The sequence below is a fragment of the Rhincodon typus genome, chromosome 22 (assembly GCF_021869965.1).
Source record: "Rhincodon typus isolate 14 chromosome 22, sRhiTyp1.1, whole genome shotgun sequence".
Classification (NCBI taxonomy): Eukaryota; Metazoa; Chordata; class Chondrichthyes; order Orectolobiformes; family Rhincodontidae; genus Rhincodon; species Rhincodon typus.
Window position 1 is genome coordinate 28,836,087 of NC_063353.1, and position 22,311 is coordinate 28,858,397.

The following is a 22,311-nucleotide window of genomic DNA, read 5'->3' on the forward strand; positions in this document are numbered from 1 at the left end:
CTTCATGAAGGGTCTAGGCCCGAAACGTCAGCCTTCCTGCTCCTATGATGCTGCTTGGCCTGCTGTGTTCATCCAACTCTACACCTTGTTATCTCAGATTCTCCAGCATCTGCAGTTCCTACTATCTCAGATAATCACTCCCACCACTTTCTATAAGCTGTTGCTTTTAACCAGTGACTGGGAAACTGAACAATGAATGTGTCAACTACCCCTCCTCATTCCCTCCAGGGTATTTTCAAAAAAAACTGAAGGATTTGGGTACAAAGATCAGTTATCAGAGGGACTTGAAAAAGACAAAAGAGGACACCTCATTGAATCCTACGAACTTGTGCTGGTGAACTATGTTTCCCAATATTTTGTTTTTCACCCACAATATCCATGTTTTGTTTGTTTTTCTGTGCCTATCTTGCATGTGTCTGTGTAGGGGTTTGAGAAGGGGTTATAAGTTCAACTAGTAGAGTTACATGTTTTTAATCCATATTTTTGTTTTTCCCGTGGTTAGAACTGATTTCTTGTAATAAGTAATATTTCTTGTTAAGTACAGAAACCTGGTCAGTGCATTCTGTTAACGTCAATCAGGCAGGTAACTTGGGGACTTTGAGTATTTTGACTAAATCTTTAACTTCTGTAACAACCCCAGGAGTAGTGGGGTTCAAATATCGGCACACTTTCCCACGTGGGACATGAAATTATCCAGCAATATGGTATTAAAAACAGAAATGCTGGAGAAAGTCAGGAGATCTGGAATTCCAAAAATGTATTTTGAGACTTGATTTGAAGCATTAACTCTGTTTCTCTCTCCACAGATGCTAAGTTTCTACAGCAATTTTTGTTTTTATTTCAGTTTTCTACAATCTGCAGTATTTTGCTTCAGTGACAACGTTGTGTCATGCAGTCCAGTTTTGCCCTGTCCACAAATAGCAGGCCCCTTATTTCTTCATCATGTAAATGTCAATCAGCAGCAAAATGATAGGTGTCACTGAGACTGTTATCAAATGACACTTATTAAGTGCTCACTGATGCTCAGTTTGGGTTCCACCATGGTCAGTCAACTCCTGACCTCATTACATGGACAAAACAGCTGAATTCCAGAGGTAAGGTGAAACTGCTCTTGACATATAGGCCACATCTGACTGAGTGTGTCAAAACTGAAGTAAATCGCAATCAGGGGGAAAGAAAGTCTCCACTGGTTGGCAATATCTGACAGAAAGAAGCATGGTTGTGGTTGGGAAGACAGTCAGCTCAGCTTCAGGACATCTCTGTAGGTGTTCCTTAGGGTAGTGTCCTAGGTCCAACCAGCTTCAGCTGCTTCATCAGTGACTTTCCCTCCATCATAAGATCAGAAGTAGGGATGTTCTGTACAATGTTTAGTATCATTGGCAACTCCTCAGATAATGAAGCAGCCTCTGTCCAAATGCAGCAAGATCTGGACAATATCCAGGTTTGGACTGACAAGAAGCAAGTAACATTTGTGCCCCACAAATGCTTGGAAATGACCATCTTGAACAAGAAAGAATCTAACCATCACCTCTTGACAATCAATGTAATCAGCATCACTGAATCTGCCATTGTCAACATCCCAGGAGTTACCAGAAACTGAACTGGACTAACTATTTTCTAATACTATGCATACAAGTACAGGTGTCCTGCAGTAATCCTGCAGTGAGTAATTTACCTGCCAACTGCTCAAAGCCTGTCCACCATCTACAATGCAGGAGAGTGATGAAATACCTTCCACTTGTCTGGGTGAATGCAGTTCCAACAATACTCAAAAAGACTTGACACCATCCATGATAAAGCAGCCTGCATCCACAAATATTGGCACCATGACATTCACTCCCTTCACGATCGATGCGCAATGGCAGGAGTGTGCACTAGCTACAAGATACTCTGCAGAAGTTCATCAAGACTCCTTAGCACCTTCCAAACCCAGGACCTCTTCCATCTTCCATAAGAATAGTGGCAGCAGACACATGGGAACACCAGTACCCACAAATTCCCCTCCAAGCCATTCACCATCCTGACTTGGAAATAAATCACTGTGCTTTACTGTTGCTGGGTCAAAATTCTGGAACTCCCTTCTTAATGGTTTTGTGAGCCTACTTACATTGAATGAACTGCAGCAGTTCAAGAAGATAGTTCACCATCACCTTCTCAAGGACAAGTAAGGATGGGCAATAAATGCTGGCCCACAAGCAATGATCAAATCCTGTGAATGAATTTTTTTAAAAAAAAGCTGCGCTCATATGTGAAACATGTTCACAAACCCACCCCTCCAAAAACTGACAATGACACATGCAGGGGCACTCCATCATGGCCAAAAAATCTGGGCCTGAAATATCATAAGTTGGATAACATTGTTGACACCTATGACCTTGGCTACTTCCTTCCACTGTGCCCACACAATATTTCTGAAAGCTCAAATACAGCATCTTTTTGTTTACGTGCAAACAACAATTCGGTCACAACCACAAAATGCTATTTACTCCTTGATCATGCCAAAGTACCAAGTTTTAATTCTAGAGAAGTAGATGACTCGGAATGCTGTGTGCACCTCTGATCTTCATACTACAAAAACAATTCGAAGCAATGGCATATGTTCAGAAAATATTTACTGGAGGTACTACCATAGTGGAGAGGATATAATTAATGGAAAAATTAGCAGATTTCTCTTGAAAGAGAGGAAAGCTGTTATAGGTTTTCAGGAGCATAAGATGATCAATAAGGTATTATGCACAAATTATTTATACTTTTGGGCGAGCACAAAGCAAGGAAACATAAATGTAAGATAATCTGTAACAGATCAAATAAAGCATTGAAGACTAATTTCTTTCCACAAAGTGTTTATAAATGTGAAATTTTCACATAGGGCGATGAGGCAGTTAGTGTTTTTGCATTTGATGTACTTGATGTAAGAAAGGGTAAGAAAAGATTAGGGCAGTTAGATAGACGTCATTGGAATGGGAGGAAGATCATTTGGACTATTAGCACTGGATACAAATCAGTTGTGCTAAATAACCTACTGCTATGCAGTTTATTTAATTCTATGGTAGGTTGAAAAAGTAAGTCAAGAAATTAGTTGAAAAAATTAGCCTTTGCAGGCATGCTGGATGGGAAGAACAGTGGCTGAGGAGGATAGGAAATTGGTATCGACACTAATAAGGAGGGAATGACTGCAGAGATGTGTATGATAATGTGACATGCACAGGTTAACTATAGGCTTAACTGTGGGCTTTCAAGGCAGGGCTGGCAACAGGAAGATAATAGAAACCCCATTATAATTCCAGTAGATGTTAAAAATGTTGATCTTAAATGCAAATCAATAAACCAAAATTCTTCTGAAGTTCATTTGAGCACTGCCTTTACATCCTCAAGAAAATAATGGAGATCCAATTATGCCATAGTTTGCTGGCTAAGTGGAATGGCATCACTCTGGGAATTTGTTTGCACTGTTTTATCCATGCTGTTGGAAGCTTCAGCAGCAACCAGCCATCTTGGGCAGGACGGAGAGAGCCAAACTTCACTAACTCCAAAAAGCCTGCTTTTATCCCCTTTAGCTTTCTGCATAAAGGGGCAAATGCTACATTTTAAAAAAGAACTTTAGGCGTTTTAGATTATTGGAATTAGGAGTGCCTACCCTCACCATTATCATTACCTCTAACACAGCAGGATTTCTAAGTGCCAAGTAAAGACCCCCTTACAAGACAAAGTCAAATTTCCAAAATGTGATCATATCTGGTGCCTCGAGGGCTCAACCTTTTTCTGCGCCATTTCAGAGTACGGCAGAAGTCTATCATTGTTTCTATTTCATATATTTGAGCATTAAGAACAAAAATGGCATACAATGCCTCTGACAGTTCAATGGATGGATGCAGTACAGTAATAAAACAGTAACATTTAGGTTCCAATCCTTTGCCTGCCTAACTTATTTGGTCTAATTTACAAAATTGAATATGGTAATTGAGCTATATATTCAGGGTCAGGTATGGGACAGTCAGTCATGCATTTTCCTTTCATATATTTAGAGGTCCCTGTTGGAATGTACATGTAGTAAAGATACTGGCTGAAAAGAGTATTGAGCTAAGCTGCAAATTTGGTGAGATGAACTAGTGACATACACAACTAGATTTTAATCCTCAGTTGGTTTTGGGCATTCAAAGGCTAATTTTGAGGCCTTTAGACTTATTTTGAGAACTTTAACTCTTGGATCTCTCCTTTTATGCTGCTCATCAGTTGCCCAATTCATTGGAAAGCAACAGGTGATTTATAGGGGGATGGGTCTGGGTGGGATGCTCTGAGAGTCGGTGTGGACTTGTTGGGCCGAAGGGCATGTTTCCACACTGTAGGGATTCTACGATTTTCTATGATGATAGGTGGTCTCAGTTAAAGTGGAAAATTGTTGCTCCTCAAAAGAAAATTCTTTTCTAAATTTATCTTAATGGCTTCTTTGTCTTCTGATAGCTATCAATCTGATTTTGTAGGAAAGTTACAGCTTGCTGATGTACGAATTAAAACACAGTCAGTTTTCTATTTATGTAATGGGATTCTCATTGCATTTCAACTGCCTAAGTTATCAACAGCAGGAAAAGAATTCAAAACAGTAGAAAGTGAAGCTTCAGTACTTTAATTGTTAATTTACATAATTCTCAACACAGAATAGCTGGAAGCAGGCCATTCAGCCCATCAAGTCCAACCAACCCTCAGAGCATCTACCCATCCCCTGCATTTCCCATAATCAACTTAGCCTGCACACAATGGACAATTTAGCACGGCCAATCCACCTAATCTGCACATTTTTGGACTGTGGGAGGAAACCAGAGTACCCAAAGGAAACCCATGCCCCCCCACAGACACAGGGAGAACATGCAAAATCCACACAGACAGTTGGCTGAGGACAGAATTGAACCTGGGTCGCTAGTGCTATGAGGCTGCAGTGCTAACCACTGAGCTACCACACCACCCTAAGTAGTGGAGGAGTTAAATTTCCTCCAAGAATAAAGAATTATCTCTTGGCTAGGTATTTGTACGTTAGCATGGATCATCATTTTGAGCAATATGTTTTTGACTTACTGTTACATGTGCACATTCAGTTAAATTTAGATCCTGCAGATTTCGACAGTCACCTGAAATATATAATAAAGAACTGTAAAGTATACTGTAAATATTTATTTTGTATGAGAAAAGTATATATATAAATGAGGTGAGGGTTTCCCAATAAACGAAATTTAATTAGTGGTGCTCAAAACCAATTCACTCTAAAGCTAAGCACCAAACTATTTAAAAAGAAATTATCATGGCTACAGAAATACTAGCAAGTCAATTAGTAACTTCAGATGTACAGAAAACATACCTTTTAATCATTCAAAAGCCAGAAGTCCGAAATTACAATAAATAATATTTTAAAATACATAAAACCCACAGTTTACATCATAGGTCACAGCAGGAAAAAGGTTAGGAAGAACGATATAAGCAGATCTGCTTTGGTGTGTGTGTGATAAGATGGAGAATATAGTTATTTTACACTTTATTCCTATGTAATTAATTCTATCATGCCTACCATAGTCTAAGTCCAATGGCTGAACAATTAAAATCTATTTGTGCATTGTGGGAATTTGTACCTATAAGAAGCAAAAGAAAATTCAATAGATAAACCTATTATATTAATGTGAAATGTATAATTAATTGAAGCTTTTGCTTCAAACTTTGTACTTTAGAAATTATAAAACAATTTTTTTCCAAAATGCATTTCAATTGCCTCAATTGGCATATTAAAAATTCAATCAATAGAAACATGTTACTGCCTATATTTCCGTTTTGTTTAGATATGGTTTCTCATTAAAGTTTCCATCAAAGGGCAAATTTGAATATTCAATTCCTCATAAACAAAGATTGTGTTCAATGAATGGACATTCAGATGGCTAGCCATTTAACCCTATAATTGTTGCCATTGACTTTTTGTAATGTTTTGGGGATGGATTGTTGAACTTGATGTGGGCATCATAAAGGCATAGGGCAGAATTTTCTCAGGCCCTAAACAAATGTGGATAATGGTGGGTCAGTTAGGAAAATATGGCAAGAATGGGACAATGAGATTCTCAACTAGTCATTGAAACCTTAATGAAAATCTGTCCTTTTTTCCTCAATGTTGAGAATCTTACAAGTAAGCAGCAAGTGGGCTAATTAAATGCCTTAACGTTGTACAATTACCTAATCTCACCTCACTTATACGTTGGTTGCTATTCTCCCAGATATCAGAAAGAAACTAGACGGCACCAACTCCGACATGAAAGTTGAAGCGGTACTTGGCAGCTGCAACTTGTCAATGTCTTCCTTAGGCATTCATCTTGGCCAGCATTCCCCAACATCTCAGAGTATGCTCCATGGACTGTGGCCATCTGCACCCTCCAAACATGGAGGTTAGCATCCACAAAACATCAGTCTCATCATGTCATCATGGCACATTTCCATCTCGCTTATAGTACAGTCGTCCACTAGTACTGCACTTTGGAGTTCTCCAACACCTTACAATGCAAAGCTGCTGCCAGGTTGATCTGCTGTGGGGTGGGCCACTGCTAGTCCTGCAGGGGATTAATGTTAAATCAATTGGGGAACTGCATAACTATTAATCAGAATATGGTCAGTCTTCAGTTGGTGCTGTCAAGTCAATCAGAGAGTTAGACCACAGTCAGTCTTGGATGTCTGTTCAGTGGAAGTCAATACAGGTTAACATGGGCCACTTCTGGGGTGGAGAATTTGGGGATGTCAATTGTGGAATTTAGAGGCAGCATGCTGGACTATAGACAGGTCAATAATTATGGACTTAACATGTAAGGGTAAGAAACAGTAGAGCATGGCAGAATAGTGTACTGCGAGAACAGAGGGCATTGATGGTCACCGCCAGCCTCTACCCACATGGAGGCCTCCATGTAGCAATATATAGAGAATGATGGTTAAATATCATTTTTCTCTGTTGCGTCTGCTAACTGACCATATTATTGAGAAGCCTGCTTCGTATCTAATATTCCCCACCCAGGCCATTGGAACCATTAACAATAGATCCAGGCACAGCACCTGTTCTCATTTCTTCAGCCACCGAACTCTGAGAGGCCACAGAAATTAATGAGGAACCTATGAATATGGAAGCTCAGGACCAGAAGCAACCTCTAGCCTCCTAAAATGTCCAGTAAGATGTCCCCTCATGATGTGTAAAAAATGCAGAAAGCCCACAGTCTTTCACCTTCGATAGAACATTCCTCAGATGAGCGAGACATAGGGGTGTTGACAGATGTGGATGTTCCACGACACTGGGACAAAAATGTCAACCATTGGAGCATTTCAGGCATTATAGTCTGCAGACAGGTAGTGGTCAGCATTTCATACCATGAGATCCAGTGTATATACAATGCAACACTTGCTTCCACTACGGCTATTGAGGGCCATATGGTGTCTCAAGGTGAGGTTTCCATGCTTGCACAGATCTAGGGGTTCAGTGCAGTACTGTACAGACAGAGGGCACATATTAATCCTTCCAGGCTGTGCTCTGGATAGCTGGAGCATGCAATGAGGGCAGGTTCTTGATGATAAGGATCTAAGAATCACAGTTGAGTTGAAAAATTAGGACATTTAACAGAAGGTATGTCACCTTCATCAACCTACAGCACAGAAGCACTGGATGCAGTAACTTAAATGGGGCTTCTTTGGCAACAGCTTTCAATGAAACTGAGTTTGGTGAAGTCATTGTTCATTTACTGTAAATGTGTTGATACTAGATAGGTAAGTATCCCTGTTTAATCTCAAATGCAAATGCAGATTATCCTGTTGTTTAATTAAAGTCAACATTACAAACTGATGGAAGCATTCTAATGTTTCCTCATTCAATCATGATAAAATTTAGTTCTAATATAGGCACTATGGAAAGAATAGCCATCCTTCAGACAGGGTTATAACATTGTGTGAAACTAAGGATGGCTACCTTCACTACCTTAACTCTTGTAGCTGCAGCTAAAACAACAGTCAATCATAAAGGTGATGATGTACAGTGAATTTGTATTTCCAAATGCAATGTTGTATTGCATAATGTTTCCTTTTCCTTTCTCCTCTCACTACATCTAGATGTACTCCTTGGGTAGGTAGTTGGGGTGGAGGAACCCTACCTTGTATTGGAGCCTGTTGGTCCTGGGTGTTTTGGACGGACATCCCTTAGGTCATCTGTGGCAGGAGCATCCAGGTATGCTGAGTGTCCTGGCCAGATGAAGGCTCACCTTCTCAGCTTGAACTTGCATAGGGTTGAAAATCATGGAGGAGTGGAGGGTCTATGCACCTCCGGAGTGTCCTGAGAGGCGACCTAGTGGGGCCTGAATGTAGTTCTTCCTCTGACCAGGTGCCTATTGGCATCACCCTGTCTCCTTGTGAAGAAGGGGCACCTGGAGTGAAGTCCAATTCCCTTGTCACCTTGCCGTCGGTTTTGAGCACTAATAGCTAGCGCAATGCAGCGTGTATCTGTGTGCATCTATGGCAATTAGTGAACGTTCTTCAGGATCAGGTTTTCTAAAGCAGCCGCCAATCTGTCCATGGACACGGACAGATGCACATTCATTGGAATAGCACAGTACAGCTAGTGTTGGAGGACTCATCCAACCTGCGATCCAGTTTATAGAATGTCTCCACAAACTTGTGTCAGCTTGTGCATTTTGGTGAAGTTATTAATGACCAACACCATGGAGTCCTTTACTGCCTCAGGTTGAGCATGTGCCTAGTTTCCAGCTGTACTCTGAGTACCAGTGACCTATGGCATTTCTTCCTCAGGCAGCTATGGACACATGCCAGTGACATGCTTACTAGCTACAGTACCCACTTTCCACCCCGGCCAGCAAGAAAGCTCACTGGATTAAGCTTCGATCAGCTATTTAAGAATTGACTGGCAAGCTTTTCAGTGAATCACAAGCCTGGATACTGAAGTCTTATTGGCAGCTTCTGGGTCCCAGAGATTGTTACTGTAGGCCTAAGCTTTAGAGTTTTAAACAATGAGAAGGCAACTGCTTTTCTTTCCTGTTCTGAGGAAGGGTCACCAGAACTGAAACGTTAACTCTGTTTTTTCCTTCACAGATGCTGCCAGACCTGCTGAGCTTTTCCAGCAACCTTGTTTTTGTTGCTTTTTTTTTCAGGTTTTGTGGGGTGATATTTATGCAGAGAGGGGGAACAAAGGGGCTGGAGGCAAGGACAGGGGGTGATCATCAGTGGCTATCTCCTTACCCCATACTTCCGATCCCAAATAGCTACAGACTGGGGGAAATGGAGGTACCCTGAATAGTGTCATCCTATGGGGACGTGATGGCCTAGTGGTTTCAGATGATGACCTCAGATGATGAGCGGCATAGATAGAGTGGATACCCAGAGACATTTTCCCATGGCAGAAATGAGTATTATGAGGGGGCATAATTTTAAAGTGATTGGAGGAAGGTATTTTGGAGATATCAGAGATAGGTTCTTTACACAGAGAGTGGTGTGTGCATGGAATGTGCTGCGAGAGGTCGTAGTGGAGTCAGATACATTAGGGACATTTAAGCGACTCTTGGATAGGCACATGGATGACAGTAAAATGCAGGGTAGCAAGGTAGTTTTATCTTAGAGTAGGATAATAGGTCGGTACAACATCATGGGCCGAAGGGCCTGTACTGTGCTGTACTGTTCTGTGTTCTATGTTTTATCGCTGAACTGTTAATCCAGAGACCCAGATACCATTCTGGGGACCAGGTTCGAATCCCGTCACAGCAGATGGTGGAGTTTGAATTCAATAAAATATCTGGAATTAAGAATCTAATGATGACCATGAATCCATTGTCGACTGTCCAAAAAACCCATCTGGTTCACTGATGTCCTTTAGGGAAGGAAACTGCCATCTTACCTGGTCTGGCCTACATGTGATTCCAGACCCGCAGCAATGTGGTTGACTGTCACCTGCCCTCTGGGCAATTAGGGATGGGGAATAAATGCTGCCTAGTTATCCTGTTAATGAATAAAGAAAAAAATGTCCTCTTGAGCATTATTGTAACTAAACTCATCCAAGCATGTGGTGAGTATTTCATCACACTCCTGACTTATAACTTGTAGATGGACACACATTTTGGGAAATCAAGAGATGAATGTGCTCTTGTAGCCACATGTGTATGGCTGTTCTGGTTCATATTCTGGTCAATGAAGATTCTGAGAATGTTGACGGTGGGGATTTGTTGATGGTACTGCCGCTGAATGTTGGAAATAGTCATTGTCTGGCAATGGCAAATCACATTTGCACCATATATCAACTCAAGCCGAATGTTATCTATGTCTTTTTGCACATGGACATTGGGTGCTTCAGTATAAGAGCAGTCTTAAATAGTGCTAAACATTGGTGAATTATGTGGAAACGTCTCCACGTCTGATCTTAAGATGGAAGAAGATCTTTGATGAAGGAACTGAAGGTGGTTTAGGAAATCCTGTAGTAATATCCTGATATTGAGTTAATTGACCTCCAACACCACAATCATCTTCCTTTGTATGAGGTATGACTTCAACCAGCACAGAATCTTCCCCCGACTTTCACTGATTCCAGCTTTGCAAGGGCTTTTTGATGCCATATGTAACAAATGCTGCCTTGATGTCAAGGGCAATTATTATCAGCTCACCTTTGCAGTTCAGTTCTTCTATCAATGTCTGGACCAAGATAGTAATGAGGTTAGGAGCTGAGTGGCAAACTGAGTGTCTTCAAGCCAGTTACTGCAGAGCAAGTTCCACTTGAGAGCACTGTCAACAACATCTTCCCGTCACTTTACTGATGATTAAGAGCAAACTGATGGGATAGTAATTGGGTGGGCTGGATTTGGACATGTGTGAGGAAATATTCACACATTGCCAGATAGATGCCACTGTTGTTGCTGTACTGGAGTTACTTGGCTCAGGGAGTGGCTAATTCCAGAACACAAGTCTTCATAATATGAATGTTTCAGGGCCCACAGACTTTGTAGTATTCAATGCCGCCTTCATATTTCATTGTATGAATCAAAAAGACTAAAGACTGACATCTGTAATTCTAAGGACCTCAGGAGAAAGCTGAAGTGAATCTTCCACTGAGCATTCCTGACTGAAGATGGTTGAAAATGCTTCAGTGTGGCCTTTTGTATTTATATGCCGGACACTTCTGTCACTGAGGATGGAGATATTTGTGCAGATGTTTAATTGTCCATGACCATTCATGATTGGATGTGGCAGGACTGCACAGCTGGGATCTGATCTATTGCTTGCAGCATCGCTTAGCTCTGTCTAGTGAATGTTGCTCCTGCTCTTTGGCGATTACTCCCGTGTTAAAGCTTCACTAGGTTGATATCTCATTTTTAACTTTGCTGACTTGCATGGTTAACTAGGAGTTGATCCCCTCACTTGGTAGTAATAGCAGAGTGGGTGTAAGCCAGGCCAAAGTTACAGATTGTGCTTGAATATATTCAGGTGCTGGTAATTGCCCACAGTGCCTCATGGATGAATAGCCTTGAGTTTCTAGAACTCTTTGCATTCTATTTCATTTAGGTAGTAGTGCAACACAACAAAATTGAAGGTATCTTCACTATGAAGATGAGAATTTGTCTTCACTAGGACTATGCAGTCATCACTCCTATCATAACTGTCGTGGGCAGATGCATCAGCGACAAGGTGAGGACAAGGCCAAGACAAGTTTTCCCTCTCATTGTTCATTCATCACCTACCCACCGATCCAGTATCATATTGAGTCCTAAACGACATAAATCAGCTTAGAAAGCATTGGTGCTACTGAACCACTGTTGGTGATGGACATTGAAGCTCACTGGTCATAGTACATTCTCTGCCCTTGCTACTCTTGCTCCTTCCTCCAAGTGGTGTTCAACCAGGAAGAGTACTGATTCATTAGATGAGGGGATATGGATGGTGTACATGTTAATCAACAGGAGGTTTTCTTGTCTATATTTGATCTGTTGCCATTAGACTTCACGGGGTACAGAGTCAATGTTGAGGACTTGTAGCAAGATCCCCTTCCATTATGTTGGCACCTCTGGTCCTGATAGTGGGACAGAACATGTCCAGGGATGGTAATGTTTCTGTCTGGGAAATTTTCTATAGAGTAAAATTGTGTGACTTTGACTAATTATGGCTGCTTATAGATGTCCCAATTTTGGCACAAACCAAAAACCTAGGTGTTAAGAAAATTTGCAAGGTTAGTAAGAATAATAGGGTTAGACTGGTAGGGGATTTTAACTTTCCAAACATAACTGGGACTGCCATAGTGTTAAGGGGTTGGATGGAGAGGAATTTGTTAAGTACGTACAAGAAAAATTTTCTTATTCAAAAATATAAGGCTTACGTCAGGCAGAGACAGCTGGGATTTAGTGAATTCCTACAGCAGTATAAGGGATGTTGTGTTACGGCTGTACAGGACATTGGTTACGCCACTTTTAGACTACTGCATTCAATTCTGGTCTCCCCGCTGTATGAAAGATGTTAAACTTGAAAGGATTCAGAAAAGATTTACAAGGATGTTTCCGGGATTAGAGGGTTTGATCTATGGGGTCAGGCTGAATAGCTGGGGCTGTTTTCCTTGGAGTGTTGGAGACTGAGGGGTGACCTTATAGAGGTTTATAAAATCATGAGAGGCAATAGCCAAGGTCTTTTTCCCAGGGTAGGGGAGTCCAAAACTAGAGTGCATAGGTTTAAGGTCAGAGGGGAAAGATTCAAAAGGAACTTTAGGGACAAATTTTTCTTGCAGAGGGTGGTGCTTGGATGGAACGAACTGCCAGAGATGGTAGAAGCAGGTACAATTACAACATTTAAAAGGCATCTGGATGGGTGCATGAATAGGAAGGGTTTAGAGGAATACGGACCAAATGCTGGCAAATAGGACTAGATCAGTTTAGGATATCTGGTCAGCGCAGACTAGTTGGATTGAAGGGTCTATTTCCATCCCATATAAGTCTATGGTTCTATGACAGGGATGTGTTCGCCATTGCTGTTTCCGCTACCTGAGTCAGTGGTGGATGATCTGTCTGATTTCATTCGTTCCTTTAAATTTTTTTTGATCCAACTGAGTGGTTTACTAGGCCATTTCTGAGGGCATCTCAAAGTCAACCACGTTGCCGTGGGTCTGTAGTCACATGCAGGTCAGACCAGCAGGAATATCTTCCCGAAATGATATCAGAGATCTGTGGAGTTTCCACAGTCAAGGATGGTTTCAAAGTCACCCAGCATTTTTAAAATTCCACCAGCTCTGGTAGTGAGATTTGAACCCATGTCAAATAGATTCGCTGATGAGGAGAATCCAAAATATTCAACTGGGCCTCTGGATTACCAGTCCAGTGATATTAATGACTCATTAAAGACTACTTCTTGAAATTAGATGGCCTGATCATAAGTGGTGCTAAGGCTGCTTCAATCACTTTTCCAGGCCTGGCATACAGCCACTGCCAAAAATGGTTTGGCTTTCTTGAAGCCATTAGAAAACTCCTGTTAATTTGTTAATGTTCATTTCGCACTATTGACTAAGATAAATAACAGCCCTATTTTCTCAATGTATTGTTAATTTAATACCCTATTGTTTTACTTGTTTACAGTTTGGGAGTACAGAACTTGAGCATTGCTGAAAAAAGACACAGTTTCTCAAAATTTTTCATATTTCACTCATTAGGTTAATTACAAGAAATACCAATGGAGAAATCAATATTTTTCTATTGATTGAAAAGAGAATGGCTATTGGTTGGCAAATGGATTCTAATTAGTAGAGTTTTTGGAGAATGCATCAAATTAATAATGACTGACAGGTAACTGTCAAGCTTTGTTTAAATTTAAAACAGGCAAGTTGAGTGTGGTTGCTTTTGTGGAAGTGGTTTGGAAATACAATTAATAACTTCACTAAATACATAATAAATCTCTCATTCAAAGTCAACGTGTCTTTTTTCAGCTATACGCTATCTGCTATATAATCTATATTTCAGTCACATTTCTAACCTGTGCTTTTCTACCTTGCTGTAATGGTTTTGTAACTATACTTTTTTTCTTCACAGACTGCCTTGCATGGAACAAGTGGTTTAAGTCAGTCCAAAACCCAAATTATTTGAGGCTACCTTAGTTCTCACGTGTCTTTGGATTCTTGTATACTACGAAATCATCACTCAGTTGCTGGAACCATCTGAATATCAGGATGCAAGTAATTAGGATTATTTTGTTGCTACTCCTATGTAGAGCAGTAGAGTTCATGAAAATTAAGAATGGTCGCCATGGAAACAGAATGAGGGACTGTGGCAAGAAATGTCTCAAAAAGCGCTCTACTCACGTCAAAAGATTTGATCAATTCCTAAGCTCCATATGCAGTGAGAGTTTGTATGAAGATGAGAAAATATTGGATTGTCAAGATAAGCAACTTATTACAATTCCTCCTAATTTGCCAAGGGACATTGTTCATTTACAGTTAGCGGGAAATAAGATCCATAGGTTAAAGGCCTTGATGTTTTCAACATTAAAGAATTTGAAGAGCCTCGACTTACAACGAAATGCTATAGCAAATATTGAAGAAGGTGCATTTGAGGGATTGGATGAACTGAATACTTTATTATTGCAGCATAATCAATTACAGTTCATGTCAGAGGAGGTTTTTATGCCTATCCCTAAACTAAAATATCTGCGCATCTATGATAACCCATGGAATTGCAATTGTAAGCTGGATCAAATGATCAGGAAGTTGCAGATCCCTGGTCAACGAAATTTAGGTAATCTGGCCAAATGCAAAGCTCCAAAACGATTTTCTGGTCATAAGTTAAAGACAATCAATGTGAACATGCTCTGCCAGGATGATGATAATGATGAGTATCCTATACCGATCCAAAATACTGCTGACTCCACAAAATGCAATATCTACCTTTTCCCAAAGTCAAGAATCGATTGCCAAAATAAAGGTCAGTATGACTTTCAAATTTCAAGCAATATTGCACAGAAATTTCTTTCATGATTTAATGATGGTTTTACAATACAATGGAAACTCTTAAGACAATGTACCATGATCATGGTATCTGGCAGAAATTTGCATCTTTCTCTAGATTTTGTGCAATCTCCACTAACTTGGAGCTCATTTTGCCAATGATACTTACCTCCAACTTCTTAAACTTATTCCCATTAAATTGTGACCCATCCATCTGTCTTTCCTGGTCCCAGGGGCAGAACAATAGCCCAGTGGTTAGCACTGCTGCCTCACAGCTCCAGGAATCTGGGTTTGATTCTACCCTCGGCTGTCTGCGTGGAGTTTGCATATTCTCCCCAAGTCTGCGTGGTCCCCTCCAGGGGTGCTCTGGATTCCTCCCACAGTCCAAAGATGTGGAGGTTGGGTGGGCTGGCCATGGTAAACTGCCCAGTATCCAGAGATGTTCACACTGGGTGGATTAGCCATGAAAAATGCAGAGTTACAGGGACGGAGTGGGTATGGGTGGGATGCTCTTCAGAGGGCTGGCGTGGACTTGATGGACCAAATGGCCTACTTCTACGCTGTAGGAATTCTCCGATTCTATGTTAGCTAAATATTGTTAATGTTCTCTCTTCAGGTGCTGAATCTACCATCATTAAATTTAATTTGAATTTAAATCTACCATCATTAACCAGTTAAAATCTCCACAGAGACCAATAATTTCAAAAGAGAAATTTGAACTTTCAGTAAATAGCTGAAAGAATTGGACAAAGTTTCACATTTTAAGCTTTTACTGCATCAAATGACAAAAAAACCCACTAAATTATTTTCTTTTGTAGGCAACTTATGAGTTAAACTATACAAATAAAAGATTCCTTACAATTTATCACATACCATGCTCTCTACAAAGTTATAGTTCTTATAGAAAATAGTTCACAATGCTCCCAGCCTCCAACTGGTGGCCTCCCTCCTACATTCCTAGCCCAGTACCTTCCAATTCCAGAATTGCCTCTTATGGGAGCGAAATATTCCTCTCGATCCACGCTGGCCAAAATTTCCAGTCTTTTTTAAAATTACTAATTAGTGAATCCTCATTCTAAGCATGGGCTCCCATCAACAGTCTGTTTGCAGATTGATAATCAACATTTTCTTTGCTTAATGTGCAGTTCTGCCTAATTCATTTGCTCACTATCTCTCAGTTGGCTGCGGACCACTCAAGACAAAACTGCAAATATTTGTCTATCTGTGATGTTTCGCTGTGTGTAGAAAAATCCATAACCTAATTCCAAATGGCTTCTTTTACTTTTTCTGTATTGCAATAGAAAATACGTTAGCTTTGTATTGACGTATTGAAGCAGAAATGTTAATCAGATATTTTTGATTCTGATTTCCTTTCATCCGGTAAATAAAGGGATAATTGACAACACAGCGGTTTGGAACTTGATACTTATAATACCTTTCTGGTACTTTGGGAGACTTAGGGTCTACTTATTGTAACTGAGAAATATATTCTAGCATAAATACCTTACATCTGCCTTCCAATATATGCCTTACATCTGCCCCCCAAAATAACAAATTGAGCCTTCCTTTAATCTTTAACAATTAAACTACCTAGGGTACTATTAAACAGATGCCAGCAAACATGGCCCTTCCATTACCCAAAATTTAAAGAAGCAGTCGTAAGCTGTAACTCTATCATTATTCAAAGTTATAGTCCTAAAATATAATGCATTTATACACCACGCATGTGAACAACTGCTATCCTTAAAAAAAACCTTTTCACCTCAACATCCTTGTAAATCACTATATTGTCTCCAGTTTCCCTTTTTTGTCAAGTCCTTAAACATGTTGATACTTCTCAAAACCTTGGACATCTTTGCCAGCAGTCCATTTTTGAATCCCTCCAATCAGGATTTTCGCCAGTGCCACAGTATTGAAATAGTTCTTATCAAAGTCAAAAATGAAATTCAATATAACTGACAAGGGTAAACTATACCTCCTCATTTTTGATTTAATCAGGGGACTTGTTCATTGCTGGCTAAGCCAAGATTTTTGGCCAGCATAATTCTGTTTGCTATTCATTCAGGCGATGTGGGCTTCCCTGGCTGGTAAGCAATTATTGTCCACCTCTAATTGTACTTGAAAAGGTGATGGTGAGCTGCCATCTTGAATTGTAAGATCATAACATATAGGAGCAGAATTCGGCCCATCGAGTCTGCTCTGTCATTCGATCGTGATTCATATGTTTTTCAACCTCATTCTCCTATCTTCTCCTGTAACTCTTGATCCCCTTATCAGTTAAGAACCTAACTATCTCTGTCTTAATTAAACTCAATGACTTAGCCTCCCCAGCACTCTGCAGCAATTAATTCCACAAATTAATTAGCCTCTGGCTGAAGAAATTCCTCCTCATCTCAGTTCTAAAGGGTCATCCCTTCACTCTAAGGCTGTGCTTTCAAGTCCTAGTCTCTCCTACCAGTGGAAACATCCTCTCCACATCCACTCTATCCATAGAGTCATCGAGTCCTACACCACAGAGACAGGGCCTCGGGCCCAAACTGGTCCATGCCAACCAAAATATCCATCAATGCTATCCCCATTTCCCTGCACTTGGCCCATATCCTTCTAAGCCTTTCCTATCCATGTATTCATCCAAATGTCTTTTAAATGTTGTTAATGTACCCACCTCAACAACTTCCACTGGCAGCTCATTCCACTTGCGTACTGCCCTCTGTGTTGAAAAAGTTGCCCCTCAGGTTCCCATGTATTCTTTCCCTCTTACCCTCGATTCCCCAACCCTGGGAAAAAGACTGAGTGCATTCACCTATCCATTTCTCTCAGGATCTTATACATTTCTATAATATCCCCCCGCAGTTTCCTACGCTCTAAAGAAAAAAAGTCTTAGCTTATCCAGCCTCTCCCTATAACTCAGTTCCTTGAGTCCTGGCAACATCCTTGTAAATTTTTCTGCACTCTATCCAGTTTAATAACATCCTTCCTATAGCAAGGTGACCAAAACTGAACAAAATACTCCAAGTGCAGCCTGACCAACTTCCTGAACAGCTGCAACATAACTTCCCAACTTCTATACTCAATGCCCTGACTGATGAAGGCCAGCATGCCAAAAACCTTTTTCACTGCCCTGTCTATCTGTGACTTCACTTACAGAGAACTGTACACCTGAAATCCAAGGTCCCTCTGTTCCACTACACTCCTTAGGCCTCACCATTCACCGTGAAACTCCTACCTTGATATGACTTTCCAAAATGCCACACCTCACACTTATCTATATTATACTCGGTTTGCCATTTCTCAGCCCACTCCTCCAGCTGATCAAGATCCCGCTGCAATTTCTGATAATGTTCCTCACTGTCCATGATATCGTCTATTTTAGTATCATCTGCCAACTTACTAATCATGCCTTGCACATTCTCATCCAAATCATTGATATAGATAACAAACAGTAATGAGCCCCGCACTGCCCCCTGAAGCACATCACTAGTCACAGGCCTCCAGTCTGACAGCATCCTTCCACCATTACCCTCTGCTTCCCACCATCAAGCCAGTTGTGTATCCAGGCCTCTCATATGACAAGAACTTCATCCCTGGGATCATTCTTGTAAACCTCCAGTAGAACCCCTCCAACGCTAACACATCTTTCCTCGGTCAAAAACTGCTCACAATATTCCAAATGTGGTCTGACCAAAGCCTTATATAGCCTCAGCAGTATATCTCTGCTGTTGTATTCCGGCCGACTGGAAATGAATGTTAACTTTCTATATGGACTTTAGTAAGGCCTTTGACAAGTTCCAATATGGCAGTCTATTCATGAAGGTTAGGTTGCATGGGATGCAGGAAGAGCCAGCTAATTGGATTCAAAATTGGCTCGATGGTAGGAAGCAGAGGGTGACGGTTGAACGTTGTTTCTCGGACAGGCCTGTGACTAGCGGTGTGCCTCAGGCGTCCGTGCTGGCACCTTTGTTATTTGTTACTTACATAAATGATCTGGATGTGAATGTACAAGGCATGATTAGTAAGTTTGTGGATGATACAAAATAAAGAGGTAATGTTCATAGCAAGAAAGGTTATCAAAAATTATAGAGGGATCTTGATCAGATAGGGAAGTGGGCTGAGGACTGGCAAATACAATTCAATACAGATGAGTGTGAGGTGTTGCACTTTGGAAAGTCAAACCAAGTTAGGACCTATACAGTAAATGGTAAGGTCCTGAGGAGTCTCGTGGAACAGAGGGACCTAGGAGTATAAGTACATAGGGTTGGCCTTCATCGGTCGAGGCATTGAGTATTGGAGTTGGGAAGTTACGTTACAGTTGTATAAGTCGCTGGTGAGGCTGCACTTGGAGTATTGTGTACAGTTTTGGTCACTCTGTTATAGGAAAGTCATGGTTAAACTAGAAAGTGTGCAAAGAAGATTTATGAGGATGTTGCTAGGACTAGTAGGCCTGAGCAATAGGGAGAGGTTGGCCAAGATAGGACTTCATTCCTTGGAATATAGGAGAATGAGTGGTGACCAAATTGAGCTGTAGAAAATCATGAGGGGTCTAGATAGGATGAATGCATATAGTCTTTTCCCCAGGGATGGGGAATTGAAAACTAGAGGGCATAGGTTTAAGGTGAGAGGGAAAAGATTTAAGAAGGACCCCAGGGACAACTTCTTCACGCAGAGTGGTATACATACGGAATGGGCTGCCAGAGAAAGAGGTTGAGGCATGTACAACAGCAACATGTAAAAAACATTTGGATAGGTACATGGATGGGAAGGGTTTAAAATTATATGGACCAAATGCAGGCAATTGGAACTAGCTGAGTGGGCACCATGGTCAGCATGGACCAGTTTGGGCTTAAAGGTCTGCTTCCATGTTGTATTACTCTATGACTCCATAACCGGCAATTGAACCTGCATGTTAATCTTAAGAGAGTCCTGAAGTAGGACTTCCAAGTCCCTTTGTGCTTCAGAGATCCGAAGCCTTTTCCTGTTTATAAAATAGTATACACCTGTATCCTTCCTACCAAAGTGCGTAACCTCACACTTTCCCACATTGTATTAAACATGCCACTTCTTTGCCCACCTGCCTAACATCCCAAGTCCTTCTGTAGTCTCCCTGCTTTCTCAACTCTCCCTGTCCATCCACCTATCTTTGTGTCATCTGCAAACTTAGGAACAATGTCCTCAGTTCTTTTGTCCAGATTATTAATGCATAACGTGAATAGTTGTGGTCTGAACACTGAACCCTGCGTAACTCCACTAGTCACCGGCTGCCATCCTGAAAAAAACTTCTTTATTCCTATTCTCTGCTTTCTGTCAGTCAGACAATGCTCTCTCCATGCCAGTGCCTTGTCCCTAGCACCATTGACTCTTCCTGTATTTAGCAGGCTCCTGTGTGCCACCTTGTCAAAGGCCTTTTGTAAATTCAAATAGATCATGTTCACTGGCTCTCCTTTGTCTAACTCACTCATTACTTCCTCAAAGAATTCTAATAAATTTGTCAGGTATGACCTCCCTTTGATGAAGCTGTGCTGACTCTGCCCTATTTTACCCTGCAATTCCAAGTACTCCACAATCTCATCCTTTATAATAGACTCTAAAATCTTAACAACAATCGAGGTCAAGCTAACTGCCTCCCTCCCTTCTTAAAAAGGGGTGTTACATTAGCCATTTTCCAGTGCTCCAGGACTCTCCCTGACTCCAGTGATTCCTGAAAGATCACCAGCAGTCTCCTCTGTTATCTCCTTCCGAACTCTGGGGTGTAGTCCATCTGGTCCACGTGATTTATCTGCCTTCAGAATTTTCAGCTTCCCTAGCACCTTCTCCTTCATGACAGCCACTGCACTCACCTCTGCCCCCAGCTCTCTTGAAGTTCTGGTACGCTGCCAGTGTTTTTCACTATGAAAACTGATGCAATGTACTTATTCAGTTCCTCTGCCATTTCTTTGTATCCTATTATTACTTCTCCAGCCTCATTTTCCAGCAGTCCAGTGTCAACTCTTGCCCCTTACTTACTTGTTTGATATCTAAAACAAACCTCTTGCAACCTTATATTATTAGCTAGCTTACTCTCATATTGCATCTTCTCTTACCCCCTCCCCACCCTACTTTTTTTCTTAAGTTATTTTCTGGTGTTTAAAAGCTTCCCAATCTTCTGGCTTCCCACTAATCCTCATCTCATTTTATGCTTTTTCTTTTGTTTTTTAATGCTGTCCCTGACTTCTTTATGAAGCCACGATCGCCTCATCCTCCCCTTAGTATGTTTCATCTTCCTTGGGACGAATTATTGCTGTGCCTTCTGAAATACCCCCAGGAATGCTTGCCATTGCTGCTCCACCTTCTTAACTGCTAAGCTCTCCTTTCAATCAACTCTGGCCTCCTCTTCCCCCGTGTCTTTGTAGTTACCTTTACTCACTTCTAATACCGTTATATCTAATTCAATCTTCTCCCTCTTAAACTTCAAGATGAATTCTATTCTATTTTGGTTACTAGTCCTTAGGGCTTCCTTCACCTTTTTTTAAGTTCATTTCTGGAACATGGGCGATGCTGTCTGGCCAGCATTTATTGCCTGTCCCTAGTTGCCCTTGAGAAGATGGTGGTGAGATGTCTTCTTAAATCACTGCAGTCCACCTGCTGTGGATTGACCCACAATGCCATTAGGGAGGGAATTCCAGGATTTGGACCCAGCGACAGTGAAGGAACTGTGATATTTTTCGAAGTCAGAATAGCGAGTGGCTTGGAGGGGAGCTTAAAGGCAGTGGTGTTCCCATATATCTGCTGTCGTCCTTTTAGATTGAAGTGGTCGTGGGCTTGAAAGGTATTGTCTGAGGATCTTTGATTAATTTCTGCAGTGCATCTTGTAGATAGTGCACACTGCTGCTGCTGAGCGTCAATGGTGGAGGGAGTGGATGCTTCTGGATGTAGTGCCAATCAAACAGGCTGCTTTGTCCTGGATGGTGTCAAGCTTCTTCAGTGTTGTTGGGGCTGCATTCATCCAAGCAAGTGGGGAGTATTCCATCACATTCCTGACTTATGCCTTGTAGATGGTGAACAGGCTTTGAGGAATCAGGAGGTGAGTTATTCGCCACAGTATTCCTAGCTTCTGACCTGTTCTAGTAGCCACTGTGTTTATGTGGTGAGTCCAGTTGAGTTTCTGGTCAATGGGTAGGGGATTCAGTGATGGTAACAACGTTGAGTGCCAAAGGGCGGTGTTTAGATTGTCTCTTATTGGTGATGGTCATAATCTGGCATTTGTGTGGCATGAATGTTATTTGCCACTTGTCAGCCCAAGCTTGGATATTGTCCAGATCTTGTTGCATTTGAACATGGACTGCATCAGTATCCGAGGAATAACG

The 22,311-nt window shown here is 41.2% G+C and overlaps 2 protein-coding genes across 2 annotated transcripts in view; one reads left to right on the forward strand and one right to left on the reverse strand.

The window, feature by feature from the left end:
- The window catches only part of LOC109927212 (F-box and leucine-rich repeat protein 13), a 91,937-nt gene extending 86,811 nt beyond the window's left edge, over positions 1–5,126 (reverse strand). Inside the window, exon 1 of the mRNA XM_020527161.2 lies at positions 5,071–5,126. The gene's annotated coding sequence lies outside the window, so the exon portion shown is untranslated. The remainder of the gene's footprint in view (positions 1–5,070) is intronic.
- The window catches only part of lrrc17 (leucine rich repeat containing 17), a 43,193-nt gene that overhangs the window by 4,098 nt on the left and 16,784 nt on the right, over positions 1–22,311 (forward strand). Inside the window, exon 2 of the mRNA XM_020527157.2 lies at positions 14,061–14,948. Within this exon, the coding sequence (XP_020382746.2) occupies positions 14,198–14,948 (751 nt within the window). The 5' untranslated portion in view covers positions 14,061–14,197. The remainder of the gene's footprint in view (positions 1–14,060; positions 14,949–22,311) is intronic.